Genomic DNA, 21,613 nt, shown 5'->3' with positions numbered 1-21,613 from the left:
AAATGTTGATATTTGTTATTTCAATGAACGCCTAGAGTCTTCACGGGACATGTGTGCTATTTAAATGATATATTATTTCAAAAAGATGGGTTTTGAAGGATATCTTGTACACAGCCAATTATTGGGCTCTGTAGATTGTAGACTTTAAAAAATGAAAAAGGACCTTGTTACCGCTTTTGTCCGCATACATGAGGCTGCCAGACAGATGGGGTCATTGAAGAGAAGCAAAAGTTAGCTTGTCAAATGTTACTTTAAGAGTGGTGTAATGAGCAGTGTTTCCAGTCAGCGGTAAACCACAACTCATGCTTTGAATCTGCCCTCTTCTCAACAGGCAGCCAGTGCAATCTTCGATTCATCAAAACAGAAGTGTGGAAGAGTCAACCCACTGTTAAATTAAAGATCAAACTACTATTTTGGACAATTTGTGGATGCTTGAATTTATCTTATGAAACATCAAACAATGCGTTTTAGAGCTTCAAAAATAAAAACAGGACAACAAATTTCTTGGTCATATCTGAAGAAAGGAACTGATGAATATTCATATTTCTTCAACTGAGATTGGACTTTGCAAAAGACCAATTGACTAAAAGCAAGAATATTGCTATTTAGACAACAAAGTGTTCCAATATCTTCGTTTAGGGAGATGACAAATGCTTTTCATTTTTCAAAAGATAGCCAGTGGGAACTAAACACTTTGTCACAGCAAAATCAATGTTGGAATACTTGATACTTACCATAATCATACTGGATATTGATCTGCAATTTTGGCCAAAGCATCAGTAAAGCATAAGATGAATAATGATGGACATCGTATGTGTTGAACATTCTGTACTCTTGACCTTTAAAGATAAATATATTTTCACATGGAGCAATTATCTTTCTAAAGCAAATTAAAATCATTTAAGGAACAGCTTCAAACCCATTTCATATAAAAGAACCTGACAGCACAAAAATCACCATGTTTGACTGATTTGGTTTTCACGTTGGAGGTCCTAAGTTTAATTAATTTTGTATAACGGCCCTTGTCATACATTTAAAGAACATTTAAGCACTTTGAAAAAGTTATATTAGACTGTATAAAACAATATCAATCAACTAATCACCTTCGAGGTAGGCAAATCTGCCATATTCCTGTACAGAGGAATGGGTGGAGGCAGTGTTGCAATTTTCAGGGACATCAATCCAAATAGTGCCTCCATCACTGATGAAGTAGAGCTCATTGAATAAGGCAGACTTGTACCATGATGGAAGTTCTCTACATAAAAGGATAAAAACGTCATGTTATATGGGACCAAATTCAAATTACATTGCAACCCCTGGAAAACAACATCCCCCGTCAAAAAACATATGTCACTATCAAAGGGTGTTGTTAATCTGAAGTTTCTAAAATGGTGGAAAAGGGGGCTTGATGAGATGTGATGTGCCTGTCATAAGATAAAACCCAACTACATTAAAATGTGTATTTTATTCTAAACATCCATTTTTGCATGACTTTGTGAGATCCTCATTTTATCTCCCACATTTATGGTATGTCATGAAATAGTCCAAGTATCAGTTTAGGAACAAAATATAAATCATTAGATGAAAATAAATATTGTTTTTTTTAAAAACATTTAGCTGACTTAACTATGTAGTTTTTGGCCCACTTGAAAACCAAGTTTTCAATGGCTTGGTGACTGTTTTCTATACTTACGATACACGCCAAAATTTGAATATTTTTCATGAATATTAGGCATTGTTGTTAGAAGATATGCTGCTTGTGTGTGGTTGTCTCAAGAAATTGCTGTCTTAACTGTGTTTGATTTTGTTTAATTTATTCTCTGTATTGATTGGCTTGGTGCTTTATGTACTTCACTGAAAGCTACATTAGGGTCATTGAAATTCATCTCAAGTATTTTTGCATGTTGAATAATAAATTGTAAGTGCATGATTTCTTTTTGTGTACAAATGACCAGCTTTATTCAGGTGTGCAATTTTCTCAATTCCAGATTCCAGACTATATGGTGGTCCAACGAAGAAGACACTTCGAGGCTCAAAAGAGGTATTAATGTTTACACTAAAGAGCTTTGGAAAGTGAGGGTCATAGAGAGCATTTCAGGCAGCAACGGGGTGAATAGAATTTCCGTGTAGACGGTTGGGTTGTATCTGCACAACATATTCAAATCACCAAGAGTGATTATATTAATCGCCAAGAGCGAATTGGACTACACCACCATTCCCAGGAGTTAACCATCCTTCAAGCTGTCGCGGAGACTTTAATAGCCACCACAAGCGGGGCTACCCATACTGCAATGAGGCAGGTAGGAGGCAGGTAGACAACTCCATAAATGGATGGATTGAAACGATATGAACCTAGTGCATGATCCTACAGCCAAGGGCACATTCAGGGGCACCTGCCATAAGAAGGAGTATACTCCTGACCTCACCCTAGTGACGAAGGGAGCAAACCTTTGCAGGTTAAGCGGACAGACCTTGGTGACTTCACGCATAGTAGAGCTGGAGCTCTATAAACATCTTGCAAGCACGGATTTATTCATTGGACTATATTTTGAGCAGAAAGCTGTTCACTTTGATTTGCTCAAGTTTGCTTCCATGCACAAATGAGACTCAGATGTTTCGTTTTATGACCTAGATGTCTCGTTTTGTGTGGGCATGTGTGTAATGTATAGAGAAGGGAACCGCTTGCCAGTCAGAAAAAAAGGAACAGTGAAGCCAAGTTTGAAAAAAGATGAACTTCAATGTTCTTGGACCTAAAAGATCTTACATTTTCATTTTTTAAAAAAAAATGATGATGACGTGGTGGTGGTGGTTTTAGTTGCAGTGGTGATGATGATGTGGCGATAGTGGTGGTGGTTGTTGTAGCAGTGGTAATGATGATGATGTGATGGTGGTGGTTGTAGTTGTAGTGTTGGTGATGATGACGATGTAGTGGTGGTGGTGGTGGTTTTAGTTGTAGTGGTAGTGATGATGATGTAGTGGTGGTGGTGGTTGCAGTTGTAGTGGTAGTGATGATGATGTGACTGTGGTGGTGGTTGTAGTAGGGGTAGTGGTGACGATGAGGTGGTTGTAGTGGTTGTAATAGCAGTGGTAGTGATGATGACGTGGTGGTGGTGGTTGTAGTTGCGGTGGGGTTGATGTGGTGAAAGTGGTTGTAGTTGTGATTGTACTGATGATGATGTGGTGGTGGTGATGGTTGTAGTTGTAGTGTTAGTGATGTTGTGGTGGTTGTTATTATATTATTAGTAGTGGTAGTGATAATGATGAGGTGATGGTGGTGGTGGTTGTAGTAGCAGTAGTACTTATGATGATGTAGTGGTTGTAGTAGTACTGGTAGTGATGGCGATGTGGTGGTGGAGGTTGTGCATAGCAGTAGTGGAAGTGATGATGTGGTGGTGGTTGTTGTAGTAATGGTTGTGATGATAATGTGGGGATGGAGGTGTTTGTAGTGGTAGTGATGATAATGTGGTGGTAGTGGTGGTTGTAGTGGTATCGGTAATGTGGTGACGGTGGTTGTAATTGTGGTAGTGATGATGACGTGGTGATTGTGATAATAGTAGTAGTGGTAGTGATGGTGATGAGGTGATGGTGGTGGTTGTAGTAGTGGTAGTGATGATGATGTGTAGGTGGTGGTGGTGGTGTTTGTAGTAGTGGTGTAATGATGATGATGTGGCAGTGGAGGTGGTTGCAGTAGTAAAAGTAGTGGTGATGGTGTGGTAGTGGTGGTAGTTGTTGTAATGGTGGCAGTGATGGTGATGTGGTGATAATGGTTTATAATAGTGATGGTAGGTTTCAGTTATTGTGGTAGTGATGATGTGGTGGTTGTGGTTGTAGTAGTATTAGTGGTGGTAGTGATGATGATGAGGTGGTAGTGGTTATAGTAGCAGTGGTAGTTATGATGTTGTGGTTGTAGTAGTAGTGATGATGATGTGGTGGCTGTGGTTGTAGTAGTATCAATAATATGGTGACGGTAGTTGCAGTAATTGTGGTAGTGATGATGTAGTAATGGTAGTGATTGTGATGGTGGTGGTTGTAGTCGTGGTGGAAGTGATGATGATGATAATGAGGTGGTGGTGGTTGTGATAGTGATGATGATGTGGTGGTGGCAGTGATGATTGTGTATGGTTAGTGAATGTAGTAATCATGGTAGTTATGATGGTGTTGTGGTAGAGGTAGTAGGAAGGGGGAGAGGAGCGGTATCCTTGGAACAAAATGACCTCACAGGAATTTGACGGGAGTTGGTTAATATTAAGAATTGTATAATCCTTAATTCAAATCCTGTAATATTTTTTTTTAAAATCCATATTGATTAACTCTACGACTCAAAAATCTCATCACTTCTGAATGATTTTATTCCTGTTTGAATTAAAATAGTGAGATGATTTAATAATTCAACACCTCAGGCTAACCTGCTGCTCAGGATGGGATCTTGCCAGGCATCAATCTTAGACTCCCATGAGGGATAGTTCCTCAAGGCATGAGCACAAAGTTGAGGGGCAGAATTGCCTGCTGTTCCATACAGTCGTGCATATCTCCTGGTAAAATGGAAATTCAAACAAAGAGGATGACCCAAAAAAAAAAAAAAAAAGATAAAACTACTAACATTGTGTTAAAAATACAAGGAATTTAATTCAAGACTAGAGTAAAAATGAGACTAGAGTAAGGAGAGCCTGCCAGAGACAAAGCTACACGATGAAAACAGAGGACTGAAGCTGTTCACAAAAACCTACAAGACAAAAAAGAACAAAAACAAATCCAAAGTAAATACTGAAAAAAGATGGGTGAAGAGATTGGCGTGAATAGGACAGAGAACTAGCTTACATGTTACAAAACAAGTGCTAAAATGCCAACTTCAATGACATACATTACATATATAAGATGGTTGGTTCAAAGGACAAGCGGGCTGGCTCACATTTAAAAAAAGGAGTTGATACAGTTACTTGGATACTATTTGGTATTTGGACATTTTAAAGCAAAAGTGAGAGAAAGTTGAGTTTTGAAACATTATGGGATAACCCACATCTAAAGAGTCAGACTCGTGAAGCAATCCTATTTTTAAAAAAAATAAGAGCTTAAATGATAGAATAAAAATAAGATGATTAAGACCAAAATAAGGAGGGGGGGGGGGGGGGGGATAATACTTCAATATCAAAAGCAATATCCATACGACAAAGAGTTGTCTAACCTGTTGTAAGAATTTTCATTGGCAGTGAAATGAACCACAGGCATATCCCAAGCTAGGGAAAATTCACATTGACCCCTGGAGTGTTTGTCAACACTTGCCGTAGCACAAACACCCGAAGCAACTTCTTGACCTTTTCCAGTTGGAGGACATGGCTCTGAAATGAAAAAATAAAATCGAAAACGGTTAATGATCTTCATTTTATTATTCCATGTTGTGTAAAATTAAATGCAAATTAAATGTCTAGTGGTGTAAGTTTTATGATCAATGTCATTAATTTGATTTTCTTCCAAGACCAGGGATCAATTGGCCAAAAATACACCAAAGATGATTATACAATATGTTAATCATACCAAATATTAATAAATTATTTTTTATGTTGTTTTTAGGGGTTTACACATTTACACATTATAAGGTCATTTCAGTTCAAGCAAAAAGGCAGATGATATAGGGGAAAAGTTGTAGATCTAAAATTAAAAGCACTGTGTGCCTATTTTGACAATACCTAAAAGTCCTATTATGGAACAAGCAAAGCATCCTGCTTTGCACTCAAATGTTTACAATATTCGAAAATAAAAACAATAGTACATAATAGAGATAATTTACAAGGAAAAAAAACATCTCTCAAAAAAGGTATTATTTGAGTGTCTCCCAACAAGGATCCCCAACAGAACCAGAACAAAGACAGAGAGCAACAAGGAAAAGGAAAACAGATATAGAGGATAGATTACACAGCAAGTGAGCTCTCTGCACACAACAGGAGGCCATGCAGAATACCCCACCCAGCCAAATATTAGACCAGGCAACACAATCAGTTCTGGGAGTTTAGAAAGGCCAAAAAGTGCATATCATCAATCAAACCAGCTCTGTTACTGTGAGTATGAGCAACACCAATCTCCAAAATATATGACCCTATGAAAATAAAATGTTATGAATTTTAAATTGGAGCATTCACCTTTGACTAGGAGGGAAATTTTAAAATATATATAATTCTTTTTCTCTGAAATACTGTTAAATAAACTTAAATCGGGAGGCAAACATTTAAATTAGCCTAAAATTTGCTTCCTTAAATATTGTATAAATATGGACTTTATAAACAGTTCTGCTTCAATGCCGGATTAAAGAAATATGTGTCCTACCAAGTGAATCGTTGTTGTGAAGTTGTCCAGTCATGAAAAGTAGCTGCCACAGGTCAGACCCATCTCCTATAGGGTTGAATTGATCCAATGTTGTCACAGTTACATCATCCTGTCAGAACAAAAAAACAGCATTTCACTGGTCTATAATAGCAACTGCTGATTATGTCTTCCAGTAAGGTGGAGTATTGTAATCCTTGCTATACTTTGGAAAAAATGTAGGTCCACTAACAAGCGCTTTCTTTTATATGTCTTAGATCCTGGCCAGCTACTTCATCATTATTGGGTAGAATTGAGGAATTACAAAATATAATCTGGTTCAATTACATGTTTATCTAATATTCTACTAATTAGTCACTAGGTAACCCCCCCCCCCCCCCCCCCCTCGCCAGTTGACCGTCGAGCTGCTCATGCTTCAGATAAATTGACAATGTTCCTCAATCCAATTTGATGTCACAAGTCAGATCCACACTAATTCATGCACACTTTAGCTGGAGGATCTCCTGTAGAACTAATTCACAGTAACCAATGGTACAGCTATAGCCCATCCCCATCCCCAACGATACGATAACCTCTTAAAGTAAAGGGAGTCTGATTTAACCACTTGCTTCTTGTGATCATAGTGCTCAATTTTGGGCTTTTCCCAACCTTTGACATTAATAATAATAATAATAATAATAAATGGCATTTATATTGCGCTTTACGTAAGACAAGTGTTGATGGAAAAGTGATACGAATTCAAATTAACAACAACACAAAAAAAAACATGATAATTGTATAGCAACTTATAACATAAAAACATAAAAATTTAAGGGGCGGTTTGGGTCTAATTTTTAGGAAAATCCTTTAAAAAATTAATTTGAAATTTTGGTGGAAAACGATTTTTTATCATCTTAGAAATAATACTATTGAAGTCCAACTGCTTAAAATAGACTATAAAAGCATGAAAAACACAGTTGAAAGCGGTACAGATTGTAAGAAAGGTGTGAAAAACGGAAAGCTATTTTGCTATTTTCTCAATGTCATTTTTCTAAGGGTATGGCATACTGCGTCGAATGTTTCTCAGAATCTATTCAATGAAATTGTCTGGAAATTTCCAGTTATCACAGAGATAATGCAGTAGAGAGATTTTTTCGATAAGGTATGTGTATTTATAATTATAATCCAAATTATAAATTTTTAACATAAATTTTGTCATAACATTTTGATTCCCAACTTTGTAATGTTCTAATAAAAATTCCATAAGCTAAAGCTGTAAAATCTCTCTATGGTGACACAATATGCTACAATGTTGATAAGAGAGAAGAATATTGAGGTCATTCCTTCATTAGTTTTTGTGGAATGTTTGTCACAAAATTGTTATTTTTAAAATGCCAGACCCCTAAATTAGGTCGAAAAATGGGAATCAACATAGATAATTTAAATTTTTCACCAAAAATGTTGTTTTTAACCTATAATGACGATATAAAATGATTAAAAATGCCCAATATAGTTAATTTTAATTTTTTTTTAAAGGACCCAAACAGCCCCTTAACCCTCTCGTGTTCAGATTATTTTTAGGAGAGTAGATAATGAGTTCCCTATAAGGCCATGTCACTCATGTAGACATCCTTTGATGATATAAGCCTACCCTTTGATGTCTGTAGTCGCATTTTCGTTTTCTACGGTCACTCATGGGTAAACTCCGCCCAGAAACGATTTCATAGGTCCGTCCATCACCAAATTTCAAACTTTTGTTCTCATGAGTTCTTAAGTTTTTTGACCGAAGAACGATTGGCTACTGAGCATCTTGACCCTCCAACGATTGGTCGTTCTGACAGCCGTCAACAATACATTGAGTCATCGCTGAGGCAGTGGAAGACGCTCATCCCATAGTTGTGTCACAATCACCACGTTGATGAATAAATTATCCAGGCAGGGTTGATAGGTAAAAAATCCAAATTATGTTCTAGTTACACTTGAAACAAACAAAGTATATCACTGGACTCGTCTCATTGAGCAATAAAGAATGATATAAGAATCAAGAAAATCGGCCGATGAATAAAAAAGTTGCTAGAAAAAGCTAAAATAAACAAAAGCAATTTTTAAAATCAAATTTATTCGTAAAACAGTTGGTTTTCAACCGATTTTTCTGAAACAAGGACCAATGTTCTTCTTTTTTCAAGCTGATTTCAGCAATGTGACTTTCAAATTCCACAGAATTATATTTTTTACTTTTAGATTTTAGCTTTTAGGCCTACTCAAAAAGGTGTTATATTCCTTGCATAACAATAGCGTAATACATTGACGGTGAGAAGCATCTTCGTTTCGGCCAGCATCCTAGATAGTCTGTGATTGGTCGAAGACTTTGAGATGCTTGATTCACAGTTCTACATGAATGGACGGTGGTGGTAGATCAAAGAGGTGTTACAAATTTATTTACCGACTATTTTTCTTGGTGCTAAAATTACCAAGTAATAATTTCGCATCAGAAAAAAGAACTCTGAAGTTCCTATCTCTTTATTACAATAAAATTGATACCACGAATGACAAAATCGACCCACAAATAAGGGAGTTATAAATTATTCATAATATTTTTAAAGTTTACAATAATTGTCATCAAAGTCATTTTTAATCACCAAAGTCGTAATTTTTTCCCGATTTTTACCAAACAAAGTGCAATGTCAATGATTTTCACGCGCAAATAAAATAGGACCCAAATCGCAATTTCTGAAACATATCTTCTTTTCTGTCTGCAAATTTATAAAAATCAAAGCTGAAAACATCCTGCGACAGTGACAGGCCTGTCATTTCCCTCACAACGATTGGATTTTACTTACTGAGGCCAGTCTTGACTACCCCGCCCATGAATATTATGCCATTGTCGGTTTTTGTCGGGTTGAATCTTAAAGAGTTAAGCGAGATTTGAAAGTTGTCAACGAATCTGAGCATCTTACGTGTGATGTAAGAGTTCCAAAAATGGGGGGGGCGAAAATTGAAAAGACTGTTCACCTATTACGAAAGGTCTTAGGTTTGACAAGGATTGATTGGTCATTGCTTGACCTTAAGTTTCAATTGGGGACATATATGTTTAGAAGGTCTTTAATATTGGAGGGACTGTTAGTGCTCAATGATTTGTAGACAACACTACAAATCTTATAGGCAACTCTTTTCTCCACAGGAAGCCATACCTGCCTACTTGAAAATTTCAAATTCAGTAAGAAATACAAAATTCATCAGTAATTAATGGTCAAATTTCAGTAATACTAAAGCAAACAAAAATAATGATAGATACACCCTTTTATATATGTAAAATAAACTTACCATGTTATATAGGCCTACTACTTATCCGTGTCAAGCCTCAATTTTTTATTGTTACATGCGGTAAATAATGAAAAAAAAAAATTTTTAATTTAACGTTGTGACCATTTGTATCAGTATTATTTCTTCTATTTCCGTAAGTCCGTAATTGTCCTTACACTTCCGTAACAATTACGGACGGCCCGTAATAATAGGCAGGTATGGGAAGCCAATGTAACTCACGGAGAAGGAGAGTTGCTGACGGGTATTTTTGGTTATTGCGTACAATGAGTCTGGCTGCGTTATTTTGAGTAACCTGAAGTTTACTCATTTTGTCTTTAGCTAAATTCGCCCAGAGGGAGTTACAATAGTCCAATTTGGATAAAACAAGGGAATGAATTAAAAGTTCTGCTATATGCTTTGGTATTGAATGACGAATTTTGCTTATTCTTTTCATTTCAATGTACATAGATTGTATGGTGTTATTCACATGGCTTGTCATGGAAAGATTGTTATCAAGAGAGTAATAGGTGATTTATTTGCCTGTTTAAGGATACTCGGCCTTCCACATATTAAGATCTCAGTTTTACTATCATTTAATTTTAACTTGTTTTGGTACATCCAAGATTTAATCTGATTAAAACAGCTCGGAATTCGTTGTATTAAGAATTGTAAATTACTAAGGGGTAAAGAATCATAAATTTACATATCATCTGCATAAAAATCATAACTCAGATTGAATCTGGGTATTACACTAGACAGGGGCTGCATATACAAAGTAAAAAGGACAGGGCCAAGAACAGAGCCTTGTGGCACTCAAAAGTTTGCACATTGCACAGCAATTTCTATAGCTTTAATTATCATGGATCGTAAGATACCATTTAAAGGATCAAACTTTCCCACTCTTTCCTCTAACTTGTAAATGAGTTTTGTTTTTGTATAGGGCGTGTTATTTTTCTTTTATTCTCAATATTATGTCATAAACAGAAATAATCTTAAAATGAGGAACTAGGGAGCAGGCATCGGTGTAAGATAAAGATCTAAACAAGAACAAGTGTGTATGGAAGGTGCCAGACAAATTAAGAAAAATAACACCCCAAAAACCACCAACTAGCACGTCTGACTGGTAATCAGAAGGTCTGGGGTTCGATCCCTCCGTCAAGGAAGACTCATTTTTTGGGGTGGTTTTTTTTTTTTACTTGTATTTTTTTCTTTCTTGATTTGTCTGACACCTTCAATACACAAAGAATCTTAAGCAACTTTCATGATATATCATCTTATAGTAGGACTGCCAATTTGGTGAATGGGTTGTAATGCCATACACTGCTGATGCCTCGTAACGGTATTAAGTCAGGATTTGCAATCTGGGGATTTTTGTACCCAATCAAAGATTTTAAGCCTAAAAATCGATATCAAATTTATAAAATTCTGATAAATCGAGATATGACCCTTTGAAGTAGTAAGAGTGTTAAAAAAAAGATTTGAAAATATCAGCTTTGAAGTTGAGGTAGCTGTTTCACGCAGTCGAATCAAGGGACAAAGATGACTCCTTAGATATGGGCATTGAAAACTTGACGTGAGAAATAAAATTTGGCATGAGCTTTGAATATATACATTTAATTGTGAGGCTATGTGGTCTAGTGGTATGACACTCGCTTTCAGGTCGGACGGGTTCGAGCCTCACTCAGCGCATAGTTGAGTCCTTGGAAAAGGCTCTTTATTCACATTCTCTCACCGTACTCAGGTGTAAAATGAGTACCTGGCCGTTAACAGCATTGGCTCTGAAAAAAATTGTAATATCACCCCACAGCCGTCAACCCCGTCCTACATGTTTAGTGATGCTGCTGGCCAGAGACCCCTTGTAAAGTGCTTTGAGCATGTTTAGTGGATATAGCGCTAGAAAAAGCTCAATTTAAAAAAAATAATAATATGAAAACAAATTTTTGAAATAATCCAGTACTCTTGTAGTTATTCATTATTATGTAAGATGCCCTTAAATTATAAAAACAAAAAATGCCGACATTTCTATGAAATTGTTCATGTATTGAAGAGTTTTTGAAATTTAATTCTCCTTATCAACAAAAAAGAAAAGAAAAAAGCTAAGGAAAAAACTTTTTGTGTGAGGGCTATAGAGAAAATATTTATCTTGTTTTAGTGCAGATGTGACTGGTGTTTGTGGAGATAGACACCCTTAATATATTTGTAGAAATTGAGCCCAAATATATTGATTATACGTCCTTTAAGGATCGTAATCGAATTATCAATTTAAGTGTTTTGGAAGAGAGGGATGTGATGATAGTGGCAGTCTGAAAGATCATGTAAATATGGAGAGAGAGAGAGATAGAGAGAGAGAGAGAGAGAGAGAGAGAGAGAGAGAGAGAGAGAGAGAGAGAGAGAGAGAGAGAGAGAGAGAGAGAGAGAGAGAGAAAGAGAGAGAGAGAGATAGAGAGAGAGAGAGAGAGAGAGAAACAGGGAGAGTAAAAGAAAGAGATAGTGAGGAAGAATTGAACATTAAAAAATGAGGAGCAAGTTCTGGTGCAAAATAACATTTTGGAGAGAGGGGAGGGGGGGGGGGGGGTGAGAGAGAGAGAGAGAGAGAGAGAGAGAGAGAGAGAGAGTGAGAGGAGAGAGAAAGAGAGAAAATATATGGAAAATATATCAGAGTGAGGTTAAACACAATAGGAAGGAGTTGATGGGGGGGGGGGGGGGGGGGGGGGGGGGGGTGTATTACCTATAAGGAGGAATTGAAAGCAAGACTTGAGGAGCAGACACTTGCGCGAAATAGAGATTTAGAGTGACGTGGATGATATATACAGTCGTGGACAACCTAGGTTGTTAGAAAAAAATCATCCTCATAAATTATATACTTCAGCTTTCGTCAACTGGTACTAATAATAAACTATACTTAATGCAATGGTTCAGGTGACTATAAAACTACTACTACTACTACTACTACTACTACTACAACTATTCTATTACTATTACTACCACCACCACCACTACTACTACTACCATTACCACTACTTCTACTACCACACTAATGGGATATAACTATTCCAATTTTTGGATTAACTATGAGTGCTGCAAATGAAATTGGGGGTAAGTTATAATTGTAATAGATTTAAGAGTAAGATAAAACCAAAAATTGGATGTCTACGGACTCATTGTCTTGTAATTGACACTTAAATTGAAAAGTTCTAACAATCATTTGTTTAAAAAATTGACCTACAGTTGTTTCGTTCTATATATCCTTCCATCATTCTTAGACTAATGAAACTTGTCATGTCATAACATTACATCATTACTAACAGCTTCCACCCTGCATGCTTTCAGTGGCATGTTTTGATTTGACGGAAATCCCCAACTGTTGATTGCATACAATTACTATAAAATGCATGTCCAGCAAGCGCGCTGTTTGTTTTCTCGTCAAAACTGGGTGAGTCATCACCTGATACATCTGGCATCCCTTAACCGCGGTAGGGCTGTGGGGAGGTCAGGCTTTTAAAGTATCACAGTTTAAACACTGTGGGCCATGGGTGTCAGCAGGAAGAAGTGCTGAAACCTGAAACTAAAATCTTGACACTTTGCCAAACCTGAAAATGTTCCTACTGAAAATGCGGCCTAAACTTTATTCTTATTTCATCACCATTTTTATACCATTATCAAATGATTACACAGCAAACATATTGACACAATGAGGAAATTAATTTGATTTTAAAACCAACTTATACACTCCATTCATTGAAAAGGTGGCTGAATCACGTTTTCGAATTTTTACCGATGCTATTAGGTTATTTTACTCAAAACGCTGAAACCGGAGTTGACTTCGAGATATCGCGAAACTGGAATTCCGGCATGAACCGGAAAACTGGCACCCACGTTGTGGGCGCACAACTCTACTGAAAGATTTGAAAATTAGAAATCTGCTTTTTACAGATAGATAAACAGATAACTTGATTTCGTTTTATAATTTAAAGTCAGTTTGAAAGTTCGTTGAGTCAAACAGATATCATAAAAAATGTACCGACGACACTAACACTCTCAAAAACAACCAATCTCGACACTGTAAAAAGTTGTCAGTTTGGCTTTTTTACGCAAATTGTTGCATTCGAAATAATGTATTCACTTTAAGGATTTCAGATCTACACTAAGTTTTCAACAGTTTTAATCGATTTATGACATCAAGTATTATTATTGCCCCTTTGATGCTTTCAATGTGATGGTTTCGGGTGGATAATACCCAGGTTTAACTTATGGCCACACCCTCAACTCTATCTGTCCAGAATAAACATCTAGTACAGAAATTCCTGAGCGAGGAGCTGTCCGATTGGCTTTTTTCAGAAAATCGTGGCATTCATAATGATATTATTCACTTGATCACATTAAGGTATTCGGATTTACAGAAATTTTAAACAAGTTTCACCGATTAACAACATCATTAATATTACTGCTAATATTACTGTCATTTTTATGCCATCAATGTGATAATCATTGCCCTGGGAAATATTTAGTTAAACGTTATAGGCAGACTGTCAATTGTATCTGTCTAGCTTCTAGCCCAAACAAACCAAAAGTAGACATATTATGATGGAGTACTTGATACTGTTCGCGTCTGCTTCAGATTTTCATTTGACCTCAGGATTAAAGTGGTCAAAACACCCATTTTCTTTCATGTAAGTATAGATCAGTGTATATAACTTAGTTTTGAATTATGGGCAAACTCTCAATTTTATCAATCAACAATCAAAACATGATCACCACAGTACTGTACTGTAAGGCAAGTTCTCGATCCCAGGATCGTCTTTCAACTCTGCTCACGTCTGCTATTTTCGCAGTAGATGTAGGTACATTGGTACTGCTGGCTTCTCCACCTGTTCATTACTGTTACTGTCATTTTCTTTGGTAGAATCTATATACATGAATATGTCAAAAATCAGAGCCTAAACTAAGACTAAGTAAGCATAAGTAATTGATTCATTCATGTCATAAGTTAAGTAAAGCGTGGTATAGACTTGGGACTTATTGATATTGATATCTACTGACTGATAAACTAAAATCATGCCGAATAAAGCATGGCAGCGATGACAAGCACGTCGATTAATAACTAAATTATGTTCAAAAGTATTAGAAGCCAAGATAATTACAGGTAGTAGAGCTGGCGACATAGTGTTTATCCCTAGAATCAATCTGACAACAACTGATTCAGGCTTACCATTTATTCTAAATAGAAGAGAGTTTCCGGTAAAATTGTCATATGCAATGACTATTAACAAGTCTGAGGGGCAGACATTAAGCAACACTTCATGTTGGGCCACACAGAAAAATCAAGAGGATGTACCAAGTTCCACAGACAACGTTGTTTACCAATTTGCCCTCATTAAATGATGGTGAGTACAATATCAAATGAAAAAAGTTCTTTCCCGTGAAATTGTGGGCTTTTTGTAAGCGGATCGACTGACTGGAACAGAGACTTCAAGTCCCTGGTTTCATAATGTTGTGGCCTTATCTGCTGTTCTATGTATATTCTATCAAAATATGTTGAACTGTGAGGTCACAGTTACAGCTTCTGCAGAAGGGTTTTTCATCCCTTTCCAGAAGGAAACGATGAGTGAGGGCAGTATTTCCGATCCGGAGTCGAATTATTTTGACCTAGTCTCTTCATTTTAGCCCCGTGTTGGGCAAAACCTTGGACAGAGTACAAAACCAAGCCCTTCGCTTCCTCTTCGGTGCCCTGAGATCGACACCCACAGCAGCATGTGAAATACATACTAATGTGGAACCACTTGGACTTCACAGAGAATCAGCAGTGCTTGAAATAGTTGAAAGATACAAACGAAAAGAGGAAAACCATCCAAACAGAATTCTGGCAGAGAAATGGAAACCAAGAACAAGATTAAAACAAAAATCCCTGCTACACATTGCTAACAACTTGAATGAAAGACACAGACTCCCAGAAAACAGAGAAAAATCTATTTTAATCAGTCAAAAACCTCCATACGCCGAACTAAAACTTCCAAAAATAAAGACTAACCTCGTAGAAGAAACAACAAGAAATAAAAACAAATCAGATATACAAACATTAGCAATGAAGACAATACAAGAATACCCAGACAACTGGATACATGTTTACACAGATGGATCTGCCCACAAAGGAACTAAAAATGCTGGGTATGGGTTTGTAGTAGAATACCCAGATAAAACCTGTGATAAAATCCACAATTCTTGCGGAAGCTCCTGCTCAAACTACGAGGCAAAGGCAGTTGCAATAGAAGCCTCACTGCGACACCTCTCTTCTGTTTTCCAGCTAAACCCTTCAAAACTTCAAAACACTGTCATCTTCACAGACTCCAAATCGGTTCTCCAAGCTCTCGATTTAGATAAACTCTCCTCAACGTTCAATAGTTTAAGATCTCAACTAGATGAATTCCTTACAACACACATAGTAGACTTATCTCTCCAGTGGATACCGGGACATTCAAATATACCAGGAAATGACAATGCAGACAGACTAGCCAGACTTGGATCAACACTTTTACAACCATCAATTCCAGTATCCTTAGACACAGCGAAACAAATAATCAAAACAAATAAGAGAGAAGAATGGATGAACAGTTGGGCAATGAGCACCACGAGTAGATGTATGTTTTCCCATATGACCACTCCTGTAAAGACTGATTGCCTACATAAGCTCAGAGACACCAGCAAAGCATCATCTTTCAACTAAGAACACAACACATACCGCTCAACAACCATTTAAGCAAAATTACAAAAGACACATCCCCTTCCTGTCCCCTATGTCAACACCCCAATGAAACAGTAACACACCACTTGCTTGAATGTCAACCTCTTGAAGACCTGAGACTGAGATGCACATTCCTCCCACCAAATCCAAGCATCAGTAACACACTTTATAGTCACCTGGAACAACTACAAAAGACGTCTAACTTTTACGTCATGGCACAAGACCGAAAGGCTAGAGCTCAGGTGGTCGCTGGTTCGGATAAGTAAGTAAGTAAGCCTCGTGTTGGGTCTGGGGCCGAGGTCAAACTGGATTGCTTAGTTAAACTGCTGGAACCCAGCAAGTAACTGATAACAGCAACGGCATGCCATAAATGTGGCTACCTGGATGGGGATTCCTTTTTTAGAGGGTTAAGACACAAAGTATTGCATTTTCGTGATGTAATACAACACCATATCTAGATGACCACTCAAACTACAATAATATTAACTAATGGAACAAATAGTACTACTTTCACTTCCTATGTTGGTTCCTTTTTTCGTTTTATGTGCTTATTCTGAAAGATTTTATAAGCAATTTAAAATCCTTACTGTTTCAAAATATTTTTGTGCAGACAATAAAAAATTCAAATTTAAAAAATCAAACGTTGAATTCCAGAACTAATTCATGTTTTGCCAAGTCTTAATATTATTACACACAGTAAAACATTCAGTTCCTGGTTCAACACATTTTAATGGTCATAAATGTAATGGGATGAACATCAGTTATGTTCACTTCATTTATATTTTTATAATGTAATAAAAGATATGGAGATCAGTTGCTTTAACAATTTTACATACTCCTTAAAAACATATAATGCAATAAATTGAGTGTGCAGGTTTTACTTTACTATTACAAATTGAAACAAAACCATCATCATTACACCAAACACCAACACCACCACAGTATGTTGGTAGGTAGGTAAGAAGGTAGGTAGGTAGGTAGGTAGGTAGGTAGGCAGGCAGGTAGGTAGGTAGGTAAGTAGGTAGGTAGGTAGGTAGGTAGGTAGGTAGGTAGGTAGGTAGGTAGGTAGGTAGGTAGGTAGGTAGGTAGGTAGGTAGGCAGACAGGCAGGTAGGTAGGTAGGTAGGTACATGTGTGTATTTATGTATGTATGTATGTATGTATGTATGTATGTATGTATGTATGTATGTATGTATGTATGTATGTATGTATGTATGTATGTATGTATGTATGTATGTATGTATGTATGTATGTATGTATGTATGTGATATGTTGATAATATAATGCCCCCCCCCCCCCTCTCTCTCTCTCTCTCTCTCTCTCTCTCTCTCTCTCTCTCTCACTCACATGCACGCACGCGCCCATGCATGCACATATGCACACACACACACACACACACATACATACATACATACGTACGTACATCCATCCATCCATCCATACATACATACATACATACAAACATAAATACACACATGTACCTACCTACCTACCTACATACATACATACATACATACAAACATAAATACACACATGTACCTACCTACCTACCTGCCTACCTACCTACCTACATACATACATGCATACATACATACATAGACTCGCTCAGAGAAATGCATCACAAACACACTACACGTAATTCATATCACAGACAATGATATAACATCAACAGATAGTACTCCATAAAAGCAAGTTTAACTGGTGGGGGGAGTACTCAAACATAGCCAAGACAGAGAAAATAACAATGGCACCTCCAAGAAATTAAGAGATATTCACTGCTAGGTGAACAGGGGAGTTGGAAAAAAATCTCGACTTCGAACCCGGTCCCTTTGGGTGTAAAGCAAATGCTCTACCAAGTGCACAGCCGTTTATTACACTAGAAATCTTTCACTTTAGTTTACTACTGCTTCACCCCCAATGGGAACGACCCACCGTCGATGACGGGGAGACTACCGTGTGGTTACGTCATAACTGATGTCCAGAACGTGAGAACTGGCCTATATTTATCCCTGCAGGTAGAATGCACCGCTTGGATTTCATTGTCAGTCAGGCTATAGGACAGATTTCGTAAAATCGTTCATTTTTACACTGCAATTGCTGACCATACACTTCTTCTATATTTTTCTATTTTATATGGATATAACGGCCACATTTTCATCTTCAAGACGCAATTATTTTCATTGATATCAAGAAATGGTGAGTATACTTAATTGTTTCTTTAAAAATGTATATTTTTCTATTTAAAATTAACCTGAAAAATATTTTTCATTGTTTAAAAAATTCAAATTGATGTTATCTGAGTTTTGTTACCCTAACACATGGTAGTAAATATAAGAGTAATAATCTACTTTTAATATAGCATTTATTTCAACGATTTGTAATGACAGGTTTCTGCGCAATGAATGTGTAAACACATCTTGTCTAATTCTTTGTTGGCTAACAAAATAGTCCCGTATTCAGACAAACTCCAGAGACATAAGAACACGAGTCCAATGGTGATGATAACGTTGTTGTTGTTGTTGTTGTTGTTGTTGTTTTATGGTGTGATGATGATGATGTTGATGATGATAGCGCAGTAATAGTAGTAGTAGTAGTAGTGGTAGTAGTAGTAGTAGTAGTAGTAGTAGTAGTAGTAGTAGTAGTACATACACACACTCAGAGAGAGAGAGAGAGAGAGAGAGAGAGAGAGAGAGAGAGAGAGAGAGAGAGAGAGAGAGAGAGAGAGAGAGAGGCAGCGTGTGTGTGTGTGTGTGTGTATAAAACTCATGAAAGCACATTTTTAGCATGAAACGATTTTTATTGCATTGAACTTTGAACCTATAATTTGCCATTCTGTCTTCACGATTCGCACCTTCCCTCGATATTCTTCAACATCGCCCGTTGGTACAGTCAACGGGCGTGAGAAAAGAGGGTAGATAGATATATTATGACATCATCAAAAAGCGATGTAATCGAAGGTGGCGGATGATTGTGTAACATCAAAAGCCCGGTGGACTGCGCTACAAGGCCGAACATTCGAGGGGATATGTGATTTGAGTGGGAGGGGATTATTGAACTTTGCCGATGACCGACTGGTGGACGATTGAAATTATAATTGTCCATTTTCATCAGCCAATTGGAAATGGGTAATTGTAAACATCTGATTGGCGCTCCATGGATAGAAAGCAGTTTGGAGGTCATGGGATGAAATTGCTGGAGAGGAGGAGTAAATTTGAAATGAATTGAAAGTAATTTGGGGCGTTGTCTGGGTGTCATATAAGACTCTCGCAGACCGGTGATAAATCATTTTTTTTGGCCGCAAATGCTACAGTAAACTTCTTTCTCTATCTTATTTTTGCTAAAAATATTTCAGAGTGGGTATATAGGCGGATTCCGTTTGAATAACGGGCATTTAGACCTATATTTTAAAGGAAAATTATTACGTTATTATTATTAGCAGGCATCTAGGCGATCACTATCGTATTATTACTAACAATCAATAATATTATGATAACTCTTATTATTACAATTATTCTTCTTCTTATTATTATAAGCATCATCATCATCATCATCATCACCATCATCATCATCATCATCATCACCATCATCATCATCATCATCATCACCATCATCATCATCATCATCATCAATATCTATAATAATTAATGAGTTTTTTTCTTTACTCAGATGAATGGTCATACTGAAAACAAGCATTGTCTCAATGCAAATGGACTCCTGCCGAATAAGCTGTGAAAGGGCTCAAATATATGGTTAAAAATCATTTCATGCAAACTGCTCCAGAATTAGCAAGTGAAGTTCCACCGGTGAAAAAAAAAAAGAAAACAGAACGCTGGTTGATTAATTAGATGCTGTTTCTGTGACATGTAACAATCAGCTGTTCCTTAAAATAATCGTGAGGTTTTAAGTATGTTAATAAAAAGTATAAAAATATGTTAAGATCTATACAAAGTTCAGAGGAATACTTATAACTTATTTTTACCTATGATTGTCAATTTATTTTAAAATAACACTTCATTTTGATTATCTGATCATTAATCCTCCCCCCCCCCCCTCCCGTACTTTTCAATGCGTTTATCACGATTTTTTATTGTTAAAAAATGGATAATAATAATAATAATAATAATAATAATAATAATAATAATAATAATAATAATAATAATAATAATAATAATACTAATAATAATAATAATAATAATGATAATATTATTGTTATTATTACAGTGGTGATCAAGCGTAAGATAAATACACTGATTTTTATGATTATTACTAGTATTAGTATTACATCCATATCACGTGTTTCAACTGATTCACAATGATCATTTCTGTTATCCACGATGCTTTGGTTGTTCAATAAGCAGACCATTTTCAACAAATTTCCATTTTAAATAGTATTAGCTATCTGGTCGGCGTCCTTTTTTTTTTTTTGTCGCAGCACTGGAGAGAGAGAGGAGAGAGAGAGAGAGAGAGAGAGAGAGAGGAGAGAGAGAGAGAGAGAGAGAGAGAGAGAGAGAGAGAGAGAGAGAGAGAGTAAGTGTGTGTTGGTGTACATATAACTAATTTATGCAACGTTTTACCTCTATAAGATCACAAAAGAAAGACCAATCTCCCTTGACATTTTACAACAACGATGGCAACTTTTCGGTCACATACTACGCAGGGACAAAAACATACCAGCAAACCAAGCCATGTCGGGATACTTCCAAAAACACGGGAACCTTTTCAGAGGAAGACCGATCACAACACTCCCTGTGATCCTAAACAAAAACCTCACAACACTTGGACAAAGCATTAGCCTCATAACGGCAGGGGACCTTGAAAATCTGAGAACCCTAGCAGAGGACCGGCAATATTGGAGACACCTCACACAGGAAATACTGAAAACAGCCAAGGCGACCCGATCTTTCGGTCGAGACGCGAAAGGCATCTAAGTCAAGTAAGTCAAGTTTACCACGAAACGATTTTCATTTTACCACCTCAGTTTGATCTCTCATCAGTTCTCTCTGACAATTGAACTTTGAACCTATAACTTTAACACAGCTACGTCATTCCATCTTCACGATTCGCACCTCACCGCGATATTCTTTTATGTTGGCTCGTGGTACAGTCAACGGGGTTGAGAGAAGAAGATAGATATTGAGTGACATCATCAAAAGCGATGTGATCAAAGCTGGCGGATGGTTGTGTAACATCAAAGACCAGTGACTAGTCTACAAGGCCTAGCATATTCGTGGGTATGTGTGATTTGAGTAGGAGGAGCTTTCTTTTGACTTTGCTGATG

The 21,613-nt window shown here is 36.9% G+C and overlaps 1 protein-coding gene across 1 annotated transcript in view; it reads right to left on the bottom strand.

The window, feature by feature from the left end:
* The window catches only part of LOC144965498 (non-lysosomal glucosylceramidase-like), a 145,083-nt gene that overhangs the window by 83,905 nt on the left and 39,565 nt on the right, over nucleotides 1-21,613 (bottom strand). Inside the window, 5 exon segments of the mRNA XM_078900897.1 lie at nucleotides 735-839; nucleotides 1,104-1,255; nucleotides 4,407-4,532; nucleotides 5,183-5,336; nucleotides 6,319-6,427. Of these exon segments, the coding sequence (XP_078757023.1) occupies nucleotides 735-839; nucleotides 1,104-1,255; nucleotides 4,407-4,532; nucleotides 5,183-5,336; nucleotides 6,319-6,427 (646 nt within the window).

The sequence above is a fragment of the Berghia stephanieae genome, chromosome 2 (assembly GCF_034508935.2).
Source record: "Berghia stephanieae isolate SIO BIC M18660-M18661 chromosome 2, UCSD_Bste_1.3, whole genome shotgun sequence".
Lineage (NCBI taxonomy): Eukaryota > Metazoa > Mollusca > Gastropoda > Nudibranchia > Aeolidiidae > Berghia > Berghia stephanieae.
This window is presented reverse-complemented; position numbering and strand designations above follow the sequence as displayed.